At 37.4% G+C, this 15,084-nt stretch overlaps 1 protein-coding gene and 1 non-coding gene across 3 annotated transcripts in view; both read left to right on the top strand.

The window, feature by feature from the left end:
- Positions 1–15,084, top strand: part of Herc5 (HECT and RLD domain containing E3 ubiquitin protein ligase 5) — a 62,241-nt gene that overhangs the window by 32,860 nt on the left and 14,297 nt on the right. The window contains exons 14-18 of one of the 2 annotated variants that reach the window (XM_047566996.1): positions 7,163–7,276; positions 8,260–8,370; positions 9,962–10,132; positions 10,716–10,859; positions 11,427–11,593. In XM_047566996.1, coding sequence (XP_047422952.1) covers positions 7,163–7,276; positions 8,260–8,370; positions 9,962–10,132; positions 10,716–10,859; positions 11,427–11,593 — 707 coding nt within the window. The remainder of the gene's footprint in view (positions 1–7,162; positions 7,277–8,259; positions 8,371–9,961; positions 10,133–10,715; positions 10,860–11,426; positions 11,594–15,084) is intronic. The other variant, XM_047566999.1, reaches the window with a different exon arrangement.
- Trnai-uau (transfer RNA isoleucine (anticodon UAU)) lies at positions 13,959–14,029 on the top strand. The gene has a single exon. It is a non-coding gene; the product is annotated as a tRNA-Ile (tRNA).

The following is a 15,084-nucleotide window of genomic DNA, read 5'->3' as shown; positions in this document are numbered from 1 at the left end:
GTTGACTTTTCATTCTTTTCTGGAATGTGCTCCATGCAATGAATTTTCCTCTTAGTACTGCTTTCATGGTGTCCCAGAGATTTTGATATGTTGTATCGTCATTCTCATTGACCTCTAAGGATTTTTTTTTATCTCCTCCCTGATGTTTTCTGTTATCCATGTTTCATTCAATAGCATATTATTTAGTCTCCAGGTGTTGGAGTAATTTCTGTTTTTTATTTTGTCATTGATTTCTATTCTCAGTCCATTATGATCTGAGAACACAAGGCAGTATCTCTATTTTTTTTGCATTTCCTAAGGGCTTCTTTGTGGCATAACATATGGTCTATTTTTGAGAAGGTTCCATGTGCTGCTGAGAAGAAAGTGAATCCGCTCGTTGATGGATGGAATATTCTATATATATATCTATTAAGTCTAGGTTATTGATTGTGTTATTGCGTTCTATGGTTTCTTTGGTTGGTTTTTGTTTGGAAGATCTATCTAGTGGTGACAGCGGTGCGTTAAAGTCACCCAGAATTATTGTGTTGTGGTCTATGTGATTCCTGAAATTGAGAAGGATTTGTTTGATGTACAGTGTTGCACCATTGTTTGGGGCATAAATATTTACTATCATTGTGTCTTCCTGATATATGGTTCCCTTAAGCAGTATGAAATGTCCTTCTTTATCCCTTCTGACTAACTTTGGATTGAAGTCCACTTTATCTGATACAAGGATGGAAACCCCCACTTTTTTACTGAGTCCATGTGCATGGTAGGTTTTTTCCCCATCCTTTCACCTTTAGTCTGTGTATGTCTTTTTCTATGAGATGAGTCTCTTACAGGCAGCATATTGTTGGGTCTTTCTTTTTAATCCATTCTGCCAGTCTATGTCTTTTGATTGATGAGTTTAGGCCATTAACGTTCAGGATATTATTGAGATATGATTTGTATTCCCAGTCATTTGGCTTATTTTTGGTTTTTAAGTTGGCTTGGTTTCTCCTTTGAGTAGTTTTCCTCTAAGGTAGTTCCTCCCTTTGCTGACCTACATTGTTGTTTTTCATTTCCTCCTCATGGAATATTTTGTTGAGAACATTCTGTAGCGCAGCCTTTCTATTTGTAAATTCTTTTAACTTTTGTTTATCATGGAAGGATTTTATTTCATCTTCAAATCTGAAGGTAAGTTTTGCTGGGTATAGGATTCTTGGTTGGCAACCATGTTCTTTCAGAGCTTGAAATACGTTGTTCCAGGCCCTTCTAGATTTTAGAGTCTGGGTTGAGAAGTCTGCTGCTATCCGTATTGGCCTCCCCCTATATGTATCTGATGCTTTTCTCTCGCGGCCTTCAAAATCCTATCTTTATTTTGAATGTTAGGCATTTTCATTATAATGTGCCTTGGTGTCGATCTGTTGTGATTTTGTGCATTTGGTGTTCTGTAAGCCTCTTGTATTTGATTTTCCATTTCATTCTTCAGGTTTGGGATATTTTCTCATATTATTTCATTGAATAGGTTGTTCATTCCTTTGGTTTGTATCTGTGTGCCTTCCTCAATCCCAATAATTCTTAAATTTGGTCTTTTCATGATGTCCCATAGTTCTTGGAGATTCTGTTCATGATTTCTTACCATGTTCTCTGTTTGGGCAACTTTATTTTCAAGACCAAAACCCTTTCTTTAAGGGGAGATCAATATTAGCAGTGCCCAATTCAGACACTATGCAATCCTAGACCAAATAACCCCTATGAGGACAATAACATAATTGTCATAATAAGCAGAATGAGTTCAAATATTATCTTCAGTAAAACAAACAGATTTGCAATAAGGTCTGCAGTTTCAAATGGAGGACAAAGAGGATGCAGAGGGATGTAGAATGTGGCTGTTAATGGGATAAGAAAGGAATATACAGAAGTTCTAGATAATAGAAAGGTTGAGAGTGTATTCAAAAGAAATTGGATGTTAGCATGCAAAAAAGGGGAAAGAGACTCTGAGGGAACAGGTAAACAAAAGGAAAAGAGAGCAAGAAAAGTAAAGAAATAAAAACTTAAACTTTTTCAATAAGGAGAAAAAAGAAAAACTACAGTATAACAGTCATATAGTAATGAAACCGCCCAGAGTTCAGTGGCCTGATGCATGAGAGGTACCTGACAATGAGCTTCAAGTCTCCAGCAGGTGTCTCAGGATGGGTTTTGCCCCACCTAAAGATTGGAGCTACTGCTTCCAGGATTATACAAGATGGCCACTCTGGCTTCCAAATGTGTTGGCAAATGGGGAGCTGCAGCTCAGGGTGTGGACGTGGTCAGCAGGAGGTCCTGGAGGCGGGATGCGGTTGGTCAGGCAGGGGTCCTGGATGTTGGGTGTGTTTGGTGTGGTTGTGGGATCCTGGTGGCTGGTTGCAATCTGGGGTCCTGGTGATAGGGCGCAGTCAGTTGGTCTGGGGGTCCTGGCAGCAGGGAGCAGTCAGTAGATGTGAGGGCCCCGGAGGCAGGGAGTGATCGGTCGGGCTGAGGGATCCTGGAGACGGGGCTCAGTCAGTCTGTCCAGGGGTCCTATGGGGCCTGGCTATTGTCTCAAAATGGCAGTAGCCACGTGTAATCAAACCTGCAGGTACTGTAACAGTGAGCTTCCAGGCAACAGCAGGCAACTGGTGCTCCACTGGCGGTCGGCGATCAGTTTGCTGACTCTTGTTGGAGGATCGGGAAGTGAACCTGGTGCGTTGGGTGATGGATAGGTGTAAGGCAGGTGATGGACAGACAGAGGCAGGCAAATGGCAGATGATAGGCACCTGACAGTGAGCAATCTGCACTCAAAAAAGGCCCCATTTATTGATTCTTAATTTTACTTTTTGTGCTTTAGGAGTCTTTTTAAGGAAGGCAGGTTTTAAACTGACATGATGAAGATTTGGGTCTACTTTTTCTTCTAATAGGCACAGGGTCTCTGTTTTAGAGCCTAAGTCTTGGATCCACTTTGAGTTGAGTTTCGTACAGGGTGAGAGAGAGAGGTTTAATTTCATTTTGTTACATATGGATTTACAGTTTTCCCAGATTTGTTGAATAGGGTATCTTTTCTCCAGTGTATATTTTTAGCACCTTTGTCTAGTATGAGATAACTGTATTTATGTGGGTTTGCCTCTGTTTCTTCTGTTTTGTACCATTGGTCTACATGTCTTATTTTAGTGCCAATACCATGCCATTATTGTTACTGTTGGTCTGTAATATGGCTTAAGGTCTGATAGTGTGATGCCTCCTGCTTCACTCTTCTTGCTAAGGATTGCCTTGGCTATTTTCATTATCTTATTCTTCCACATGAATTTCATGATTGATTTTTCTAGTTTCATGAAGAATGTCATTGGGATTTTAATAGGAATTGCATTAAATCTGTATTACACTTGTGGTAGTATGGCCATTTTGACAATGTTAATTCTGCCTGTCCAAGAGCATGAGAGATTTTTCCATCTTCTAAGGTCTTCAATTTCTCTCTTAAGTGTTCTACAGTTTTCATAGCAGTCTTTCACCTTTTTTGGTAGATTGATTCCCAAGTATTTTATTTTTGTTGAGGTTATTGTGAATGGGGTAGTTTTCCTAATTTCTCCTGTGGTGGATTCATCACTTATGCATATGCATTTGATTTCTGTGTATTGATTTTATATCCTGCTACTTTGCTGAATTCATTTATGAGTTCTAGAAGTTTTCTGGTGCAATTTTTTCGATCTTCTAAATATAGAATGATGTCATCAGCAAATAGTGATAGTTTGAGTTCTTCTTTTCCTGTTTGTATCTCTGTAATTTCTTTCCTCTGATTGCTCTGACTAGGGTTTCAAGGATGATATTGAATAGAAGTGGTGAAAGAGGGCATCCCTGTCCTATTCCAGTTTTTAGGGGGAATGCTTTCAACTTTTTTCCATTTATGATAATGTTGGCCATGGGCTTAGCATAGATAGCTTTTACAATGTTGAGGTTTGTTCCTAGTACCCCTATTTTTTCTGTTGCTTTGAACCTGAAGAGGTGCTATATTTTGTCAAATGCTTTCTTCGCATCTATGCAGATAATCATATGATTCTTGGCTTTTTGTCTGATGTAATATACTACATTTATTGATTTCCAGGTGTTGAACCAACTTGCATCCTGGGATGAACCCCCACTTAATCGTGGTGCACTATCTTTTAAATATATTTTGTATACTATTTGCCAGAATTTTATTGAGAATTTTTGTGTCTGTGTTCATGAAGGATATTGGTTTGAAGTTTTCTTTCTGTCATGTGTCTTTGTCTGGTTTTGGTATCAGGGTGATATTAACTTCATAGAATGAGTTTGGAAGGGTTATCTCCTTTTGTATTTCATGGAACAATTTGAGGAGTATTGGTGTTAACACTTCTTGGAATGTTTTGTAGAACTCTGCTGAGAATCCGTCTAGTCCTAGGCTTTTCTTGGTTGGAAGGCTTTTAATGGCATCTTCTATTTAATTGCTTGAAATTGATCTGTTTAAATTGTGTATGTCCTCCTGATTCAGATTGATTAGATCATATGTCTCTAGAAATTTGTTATTGTCTTCAAGTTTTTCTATTTTATTTGAGTATAAATTTCAAAATACTTTCTAATTATCTTCTGTATTTCAGTAGTATCTGTCATGATAGTTCCTTTTTCATCACGAGCTTTAGTAATTTGAGTTTTCTCTTTGTTAGTGTAGCTAAGGGTTTGTCAATTTTACTGATTTTTTTCAGAGAACCAACTTTTTGTTTTGTCAATTTTTTCAATTATTTCTTTTGTTTCAATTTCATTGATTTCAGCTCTGATTTTAATTATTTCCTGTCTTCTGCTACTTTTGATGTTGATTCATTCTTCATTTTCTAGGGCTTTGAGATATAATGTTAGGTCATTTATTTGTTGACTTTTTGTTCTTTTAATGTATGAGCTCAATGCAATGAACTTTCCTCTTAGCACTGCCTTCATAGTGTCCCAGAGATTTTGATATGTTGTATCAGTGTTCTCATTTACTTCTAAGTGTTTTTTTTTTATTTCCTCCTTGATTTTTTTCTCATATCTGTTCATCATTCAATAGGGTATTATTTAGTCTCCAGGTGTTGGAGTAGCTTCTGTTTTTTATCATTGATTTCTAGTTTCATTCCATTATGATCTGATAGAATGCAGGGTTGTATTTCTATTCTTTGTATTTGCTGAGAGTTGCTTTGTGGCATAATATATGGTCTGTTTTACAGAAGGATCCATGTGCTGCTGAGAGGAAATTGTATTCGCCCAATGATGGATTAAAATACTCTATTATCTGAAGATTCTTTTGATTTTTTTCACTCCTTATTTTAGTGTTTTCTTTTGTCTTATTACACTGATTAGGCAGTAAATGTGAATACAAGTGGTAGTAAAGTGAGTACCTTGTCTTGTGATCTTAAAGGAAATGTGCTGAATGCCACTATTAAAGATTTATTACATGGTTTTTGAAAATATACCTTTATGGTCTAAGGAGTGCCCTCCTTTTCTAAGTTGTTACACATTTTAACCTTAAGCAGATATTGATTCTATCCTACTGAGATTCCAGTTATTTATGTTAGACCATCTCACTGAATTTTGGCCTCTGAAACTTTCTTTTTTTTCTATATTTTTGTCTCTCCGTACTCCATTCTGGATCAGTTTTTCAGCCTTGTCTTCCACCTCATGAATTTTCCTTTCAGTTATTTTTTCTGCTATTAAAACTACCTTTTACTTTTTTTCTTTCAAGTTCATTTCCAGGCATTGTGATTTATTCTTTACATTTATTTCCTTGGTCATTATTTACAATTTGTTTTCTTTTCAAGTGTTCCCTTTATTTAAATGCATATATGTTATAACTCTAATATCTGAAGTCTTCACAGATCAATTTCTCTCATTTTTTATGTCACTGTAAGCTCCTCCTCTTGTGTTTTGAGATTTGTGTGTTGAGGGAGCTTCATTTTCCTTGGAGATTTATCTTTTGGAATTAGTTGGTAGCTAGGTTTTTTTCAGGAAGAATTTGTTTCTGCCATGCTTCTGCAGATAATTAAATTTTTGGCTTGAAGCTTTTTAGATCCCAGGTGGTAGGAGTTTAGTGTGCATCTTTGTAGGAGAGCCCCTTTGTAATAACAGGTCCTCTGGGGAATATTTTTTCCCCGACTCAGCACCATTTCAGCTTGCTAAAGTTTGCCTTATGACCCTGGGTTTGAGGTAGAGGCAGACTGGTAGTGATGAAGGAAAGAATTTACATCTAGGTCACCGTCTCTCTGATGGCTTAGCCCTTTGGTCTCAGGTCTGTGGGGATAGGATCTATTGACTCCCTAACTTGAACCGTGTGGACTTTGTGTGCTTTCCCTAAAGCACACAAAAAATTGAAAAATTGAAGTTCACGTTCACTGGATTTGGCAAATACCATCCTCACCTCAGTTTTGACATGACTTTTCCTTATCTGCTTACAAAATCAGCAGTGCCTTTTAAATGTTTTTCATAATTTCTCTTGCATTTCTGGTTTTCATTGGATCATGATTGCTAAAGAAAAAAGCCTTCCATACTGTTGAAAATAGTGGCTGTCCCAGACTACATTCATTCATTTTTTTATTTATGATACTGGGGATTTAACCCAGGGGCCCTTTGTATCCCTAGCCCTTTTGTTTTTTATTTTGAGACAGGGTCTTGTTAATTTGCTGAAGGCAACCTTGAACTTGTAGTCCACCTGACTCTGTCCTGGATTATTTCTGAAGGTTTTGTATAAAGGGGAAAGGTAATAAAAAAAGAAATGGGGGTTTTGAAAAAAGTGAGAAATTTATTGGAGAGCTCAAAGAAGCATCCTTTAAAGAGTTTTTACCACTTACAAAGAGAATCATGAGAATACTCCAGCAGTGATAGAAGAAATCCTCCAGGGATTTGTGAATAGTGTATTGTTAAGCTCCAGAAGAATAAGAAATGAAGAACTGGCTTTTGCCTTTGGATTTAAAAGACCTTAAACACTTCCTTCTGAATTTAAAGTAGTTAAGTTCATCATATCAGTTTCTCCTATTAATTTTTAGGTAATCTTTATGTCCATGAAAATATGGGGTTTGGCAATTGGGTAGAGTTTTACTGTGGTCATTAAAAGTGTTTAATTTACTATTTAATTCAATAATGTAACTAACAACCATTAAGTAAAATTGTCTTTAAATGTAAAACATTCTCATACCATATTCTATTTAAGGTAAACCAGATTAAATTTCAACTGCCTGAAAATATTTTCAAACTGGATGTACTCTCAGATTGGCTCAATTTTTATGGAGAAGCATATAGAAGATCCTCTTGGAAAATGAACCTGGTAAGTATGGCATGTTTGACGGGAAGGGCTGAACACCAGTCAGTTAATGTAGGTATTCTGCCACAACTTTTTCCATGAGTTTCTGAGAAACCTTGCACTCTACACAAGTGCACAATTGAAATATAACAGGGCTGATATGAAAAATAAGACTCATTAAATCCTCTGCAGGGGCTGGGGAGATAGCTCAGTCAGTAGAGTGCTTGCCTTGTAAGCACAAGGCCCTGGGTTCGATCCCCAGCACCCAAAAAAAAAAAAAAACCTCTGCAGTTTTGTATCAGAAGCAGTGACAGAAAAGCGATTGAAACCTGGGATCAACCAGGCGAGCAGGCCTTAGCTAAGAGAAGGAAAATGCTGAAAAGGCAACGGTAGAAATCTCTTCACACTCTGAGTAGGGAAGGTCTGGTGGTACTGAGACAGCACAGACCGAAGCTCCAGTGCCTTGGGGGGGCCCCCTGACTCACCAGGCACCAAGAGCCAGCAGTCCAGAACTGCATCCTTGGGGAGGGAGTCCTGATGTAGGTATTCATTGCAAGGCTCCTGATGCCAGTGCTGGGCCTGATGGAGGTGTTTTTCCTTTCTCTGAGGGTTATTCTTTTCCTTCTGGCATATGAACCCTTGCTTGACAAAACACAACTGAATTAGCCACCTCTCCATACTCTTATCATTCCCCTGTTCACCAGGTGCATCTGAGCTGAGTCACATTGCAGACACTCAGGTTGCTATGGGACAGGCTCTTTTGGATTGTGTCCAATGTTTATAATTAATTGCTAAATGAAATGGCACTGAAATTATCAGGTTTATATATCTTTCATCCATAACACGTTAAGTAATTTTCTACAACTTGCACTGCTGGCCAGCAATTTCGATTGCTTTGGCTCAAAGTACTGACACTTTAAACCAAAAGGGGTTTAAGGCTGTTAGGTAACGTGTAAGAGGTCTCTGTTCTTTTAATTGATCAAAATTCTTATCATTTTCATTTTTAGGATACTTCAAAAGATACACAGTATTGTGTCATATTCAGTCACTTTCCATTTGTTTTTGATATTCTGTCAAAAATTAAACTACTCTATGCAGACTCACTTCTGAAAATACAGGTATGAGTGCCTAGTTTTCCATCTTCATTAACATAAACCACATGGTAAATGCCACCTTAAGTGTACCCTGTTTTGGGGGGTGGTAGGGGAACCCCTGCTGGCAAGAGCACAGTTGTGGCATTTAGGAGTTTGTTCTCTGATGAAAGCCAAGGAAACTCAGAAATTAGGTTGTTTAGCTTTTACTCATGTTAGGGCTTCTGTCACAAAGGACAGACCTTGGGCACCTGGCCTGGTTGTACTGTTTTTACCTGAAGTTATCAAGGGATCCTGAAGTCTTCTGAATAGTACTCAAAAGCAGTATAACCAATCTAGGTGTGATTAGGATTAATTCTAATACTTAAAGAGGTATAATCTAATGAAAAGATATACAGCAGGAATAAAAGGTAACAAAGGATCTTTGAAATTAGGACTCCTATAAATGGCTGGTACTATGAGTGTTCCATAATAAAGGTTTGTAAAAAAGGTAGCCCTTTTCAGTGTACCATTAGCATGTAAGTGGTTTTGTGTGTCAGGACATCCAGCAAAGTGGTTGTGGGCCTAAAATTGGACAATTGAAAGTGTTTAGGGGCCTGGGATGTATCTAGGTTTATATGGTATAGCACTTGGCCCTGAGATCAATCTCTAACATCATCCCCCAGAAAATTCACTAGGTAAATATACCAGATAATCCCTACCTCACTGTTGTTTTGAAAGTATTAAACTTGTTAATACAGGTAAAGCATTTAAAAAATACCTTCCACAATATACATACCTCAAAGTATTAGCAATTGGTATCACTTTTACTCTTATATACATACATATATGTGAATGTATAATATTCAAATATATGTCCTTAAAATACTTTCACATAATACATTTAGAAAATAGGATATTATTTATGACTTTAAGACCATTCCTGAAATAGTAACAAAGGAAAATAAATTTTAAAAAGACACAGAAACTTCGTTTTGCTTCAACTCTCATACCCTATTTTCCCCTGATTTTAAGCAAACTTCCAGTGACAATTTGATAGAACTGGCATTTGATTGCTCTTTGTTATTCTAGAGCCATAGGCTTCAGTGACCCCCAGATTGTCATTTAGTTTGAGAATGGGCATTCTACCTGCCTTATTTCCTTCCGTCTCCTCTCTCTCTCTCCTCCCCTGATCCTTCCTGTCTCTCTTCTTTTAACTTCTACCTGGGTTTTTCCTGCAGCCTGCTTCCTTTCTAAACATCTGGCCTTCTCTTCTAAATGAGAATTTTATGCTGCAGTGCACTGTCCGAAGTGGATGCTGGTAAATCTCTCAGCCTTTAATAACCTAAACATTAATAGTTGCGTTAAGATAACGTGGTCCAGTGAAACCTGCATTTGGTCACTTCCCTGTGTGTCTAGTTTGGCTGTGCCAAGTATTTTGTTCCTTAGGTCCCACATTTCTTCTGCTTGCTGCAAGCAAATATTGAATGTATTATTTACCATTAGGGGTTTATATAAGGCTCATTTCATAAATACAGGGTGGTTTATTCCACCAGGAAAACTGGTTTATTCCATTTTATAAATTCCTGCTTAAAGAGGAAATGTGACAAAATGAAGTGAAACATTTTTGTTTTCCTAGGAGAGAAAATTTCTAGCTTACATGAGTTTGGCAGGAATTATTGAACAAGAAGACTCTCAATTAGCTTTGCTGCCCACCTTTAATCTAAGAGTCAGAAGGAACCACTTGATTGAAGATGCTTTGAGTCAGCTTAGTCAATTTGAGAATGAAGACTTGAGAAGAGAGTTGTGGGTAAAGTATAATTATCATTTATTATTCTTGGTGTTGGGAGAAGAAAAACAAAGGAACAAAGAGTGTTAGAGGAAGTCATCTCCCTTTGCTGCAGAGGTGGTCTGTCTGGGGATTTTTCTGGTCCCAGTGACCTCTGTGTTTCCGTTGGAAGCTGTGGCATCTCCTCAGTGCCATTGGGACTAAGCAGCAAGTGTACTTGCTCTGGTTTTTCAGTTTTTTGAAAATCCTAATATTAATGATTTCTTTGTTTATTTTAATTATATTTAATGGACCTGATTGCTAAAATAGAGATGCCAGTCAAGGTCCATTTTATGGTAAAGACTTAGAGCTCTGGGGCATAACAGATTTAGTATGAAATATAGACTGTGCCCTGGAGCTATTGAATAAGCTTGAGAGTTATTTAAATTTTCAAAGCCTTGCTAGCCTCGTAGAATTAATTGGGAGATTAGATGTGATTAAAGCGAGTTAGATGCTGACCACAATGCCTCCTGGAACTTGGGTTCAGAATTGTTAGTGACTACTGTTATTAAGAGAAACTTCATACAGAGCCCCGGAAGTGATGCCATACTTGCTATTTCCTCAGGTTTCATTTACTGGAGAAATTGGATATGACTTTGGAGGAGTCAAGACAGAATTTTTCTATTGTCTATTTGAAGAGATGACCCGGCCAGAATATGGGATGTTCACCTATCCTGAAGAGGCCTCCTATATGTGGTTTCCTGCCAGGGTAAGTCCTCTTTTATTTGCTTGTGGTATTCCATGACAGTAAAAATGTCATATGCCACAGAAAACTATTTTATAGTAGGAGTTATTGATGTAATTTTGAGATAATCTTACAAGGATTACTGAGTCTAATATGTTTTTGTTCCTATTATGGTTTTAATATACCAAAACTGTGGTAGGGGCTTAATAACCAAATATATTGATTTAATAGCCAAATATAAACCCTAAATATACTTATTTTTCCCCCCGGTACCGGGTATTGAAACCATTAGCTGAGCCACATCTCCAGGCCTTTTATTATATTTTATTTAGAGACAGGGTCTTACTGAGTTGCTTAGGGTCTTGCTAAGTGTTTGAGGCTGGCTTTGATCTCAACCCTCCTGCCTCAGCCTCCCATACCACTGGGATTACAGGTGTGCACCACCACGCCTGGCTAAACCCTAAATGTTCTAACCTCAGAATTTTTGGTGTGAATTTGCAGTTTGATTTTGAAAAAGTGATTTACCTGACATGAATATTCCATAGTAATGAAAAAAATTGTAATACTTCAAAATTATGTTTCTCTTTTCAGCCTAAGTTTGAGGAGAAGAGATACTTCTTCTTTGGGGTTCTCTGTGGACTTTCCCTTTTCAATTGCAATGTGGCCAACATCCCTTTCCCACTTGCTCTGTTCAAGAAGCTTTTGAACCAGGTGCCATCATTGGAAGACTTAAAAGAACTCAGTCCTGTTCTGGGAAAGTAAGGAAACCGTCCCCTTTTAAGACCTTATCTAACTTATATTTAGACAAATATTTAAACACACTGCAATGTTATTTTCATGTTTGACATTAGCCTTTTAGGTACTTTGAACCAATTTTAGCTTTGGTAAGAATTGTTGGATAATAGTTTCATTTTCTAAAGTTAAGAAGAGTTGATTGTTGCTGTGATTGTTGATTGTTACACCTTAGTGCTCAGCATAATCTTTGAACATTTTCTCTGTGGAAACTTTCATGGACAGACATGCTACCTTGGTGGTGCAAAATTGGCTAATGATGTTTGTATTATATGTTTCATGCTCGTCACCTTTATTTACTTCCTTATTTATTTTTTATATTTTTATTTTTTGGTACTGGGGATTGAACCCAGGGGTGCTTTACCACTGAGCCACTTTTTTTTTTTTTTTTTTTTAACATTTCGTTTTAGTTGTAGGCAGACACAACACTTTATTTTCTTTTTATGTGTTCCTAAGGATCGAACCCAGGGCCTCACGCATGCTAGGCAAGTGCTCTACCTCTGAGCCACAACCCTAGCCCACCACTGAGCCACTTTTTATGTTTATTTGAGAAAGGGTCTTGCTAAGTTGCTTAGGACCTTGATAAGTTGCTGAGGCTGGTCTTGAACTTGCAATCCTCCTATTTCAGCCTCTGGAGTTTCTGGAATTATAGGCATGCACCATCACACCAGGCTAGTAGTCACCTTTCAAGTAGAAATTTATTTTTTAGTTGAAAGATGAAGTACTACCTGGGAAACATTGGTAACATACAGAGCAGGAAGAATTACTATCCCTGCTGTATAAAGCTTTCCCTATACATCCTTAATAAAAGTTGACAAAGTATCTGAGAAGAAAACAACAAAAGAAACAATAGAAATGGCTCATAATTTAAAAGATGCTCAATCTCACTAGTGCTTATGGAGTATATATTAAAATGAGAGGTTATCTTGTGCTTCAACCAAGAGAGGTTTGAGATTTTGATATCAAATTGTTAGTTAACAAGGGTTTGGGGAAAGGTTCACTCTACTTTCAGGTATTTAATGGAAATGTGAATTGGTACTTCTTTTTCTGAACAGTGTGGAATGGTACTTGTCGAAATCAAAACTATATATGCCCTTTTGATTCGACAAGCCTACTTCTAGACATTTCACTTTTAGAAATATATAGCCAGGGACTGAGGGTATAGCTCAGTGGTAGAGTGCTTCCCTAGCATGCATGAGGCCCTAGGTTCAGTCCCCAACACTGCAAAAAAAAAAAAACAGAAAAGCACAACCCTGCAAGAGTTTATGATACTAATGCACATTGTATTATAATTTATAAAATATAAAACTACCTAAAATGTCCTTTAATAAGCTCACTATATCTATTTATATATAATTTATATATAATTTACAATTTATATATAATTTATTTATATATAATTTACATATATATATAATTTAGGGGGAAGGGTACTGGGAATTAAACCCAGGTTACTTTACTACAGAGCTACAACCCTCATCATTTTTATTTTGAGAATCTCACTAAGTTGCTGAGACTGGCCTCAAACCAACGATCCTCCTGCCTCAGCCTCTGTACTCATTAGAATTACAGGCGTGTCCTACTAAGCCTATCATATGTGGTATATTTATGCAGTCAAACGCTAGAGATTTTTAAAACAATGAAAACAATAGTATGGTCCTATTATTCCCTCCATTTTCTAGTTAAGGAAACAGAAACAGAGAGGTTAGGTAACTTACACAGGACCCCTCAGTATAAACCTGTGATTTGAACATAGTCTGTCTGCAGAGACCAGCTATTTCTTACTATACTAAATATATTAATATGATAAGGAAAGTGTGTAGAAGCACCCAATTTGGAAAGATTAAACTTGTCATTGTTCTTACTGGAAATACTGAAGATGACCTAAGTTATGCTTATGCCTAAAAAGATTTAATAAACTTATTCACTTAGTATACATAAACAATAAATATGTATTAGCATTTCTCAGATTTTCAGGTTTGAAGATTGTCCCAAAAAGAATTGAAGACCACAAAGAGTTTTTTCTTTTGTTGGTTACATCTATTGGTATTTACAGTATTAAAAATTAAAAGTGAGAAATCAGACACAGGAACACACAGTCGTTCTGTTAGCTGTCACAGCATTCCAGTGTCACATAGACTCTGGAAAACTCCTCTCTCCACTCATGACACAATGCAAAAGGCAAATGGCATCTTAGTAATATGAAAGTAGTTTTGACCTTGTGAACTCTCTGAAATCCCCAAGAATTCCCAGCAGTTGTTGGCCTGGGCCACATTCTTCATAAAGATGGGGAACTTGGCCTACCAGATATTAAGAATTGTCGGAGGGGCTGGGGAGATAGCTCAGTCGGTAGAGTGCTTGCCTTATAAGCACAAGGCCCTGGGTTCGATCCCCAGTACCCAAAAAAAAAAAAAAAAAAAAAAAAGAATTGTCGGAAAGCTGTACTAATTAGAACAGCATGTTAATGGTGTAGGTTTTCTAGTAGAGCTAAAGAGAAAGTTCAGAAAATAACTTGGGTATACATGCAACTTTGTTAAAGGTATCATGTTAGACTAATGGAAATAGAACTATTTAATAAAGGGATCTGTAAAAAATTATTACCCCTCTAGGGGAAAAGTGACAATGGATCATTGCCTTGTGCCTTACACAAAAGTCCTCCATGTGGATAAAGGACTTAAGTGTTAAATGCAAAAATGACTAAAATATGGAACATAGATATAGATATTGAAGATCTTAGAAGAAATTATAGATTCCTCAAGAAATAGAAGTACCTATATTAAAGAAAAGATTGATAAATTTAACTACAGTAAGATTAAAGAGGGCTGGGGTTGTGACTCAGTGGTAGAGCGCTTGCCTAGCATGTGAGAGACACTGGGCTCGATTCTCAGCACCACATATAAATAAATAAATGACCATTGACAACTAAAAAAAAAAAAATGTACAGAACTTCTCTGTTCACCAAGAGATAGATACCTTAATGAAAGAGAAAGACACTCTTCAAACTGGTAGATATTTGAACTCAAATTTGAGGAAGGTAGAAAATGGGAGGGGGAGCTGTTGCACTCTACATACCCTGTGCTATAATATTTGGGGGAAAGTCTTCAGGAAGTGGTTAGGTCCCAAGGCAGAGCCCTTATGAATGGGAATAGTGCCCTCATTCCCCTCTTCTGCCTTGTGAAGGCACATTAAAGGCACCGTCTGAAGTGCCCTGTTCCTCACTAGGCATGAAATCTGCTGTTGTCTTGATCGTAGACTTCCCAGCCTCTAGTGCTGTGAGCATTAATTTCTATTATTTATAAATCATCCGTTCCAAGGTATTTAGAAGCCAAATTTTTGGAAGCCAAAATGGATGAAGGCAGAGATGAGAACCAAGAAGTGGGGTGTTGTTATAACAAATATGTGAAACTGTGGAAACAGTTTGCAAGCAGCTAGGTAATAGGCAGGAGCTGGAGGAGTT

Source organism: Sciurus carolinensis, chromosome 10, assembly GCF_902686445.1.
Source record: "Sciurus carolinensis chromosome 10, mSciCar1.2, whole genome shotgun sequence".
Lineage (NCBI taxonomy): Eukaryota > Metazoa > Chordata > Mammalia > Rodentia > Sciuridae > Sciurus > Sciurus carolinensis.
Note: the sequence above shows the minus strand (reverse complement) of the source record. Positions and strands in the feature narration are given on the sequence as shown.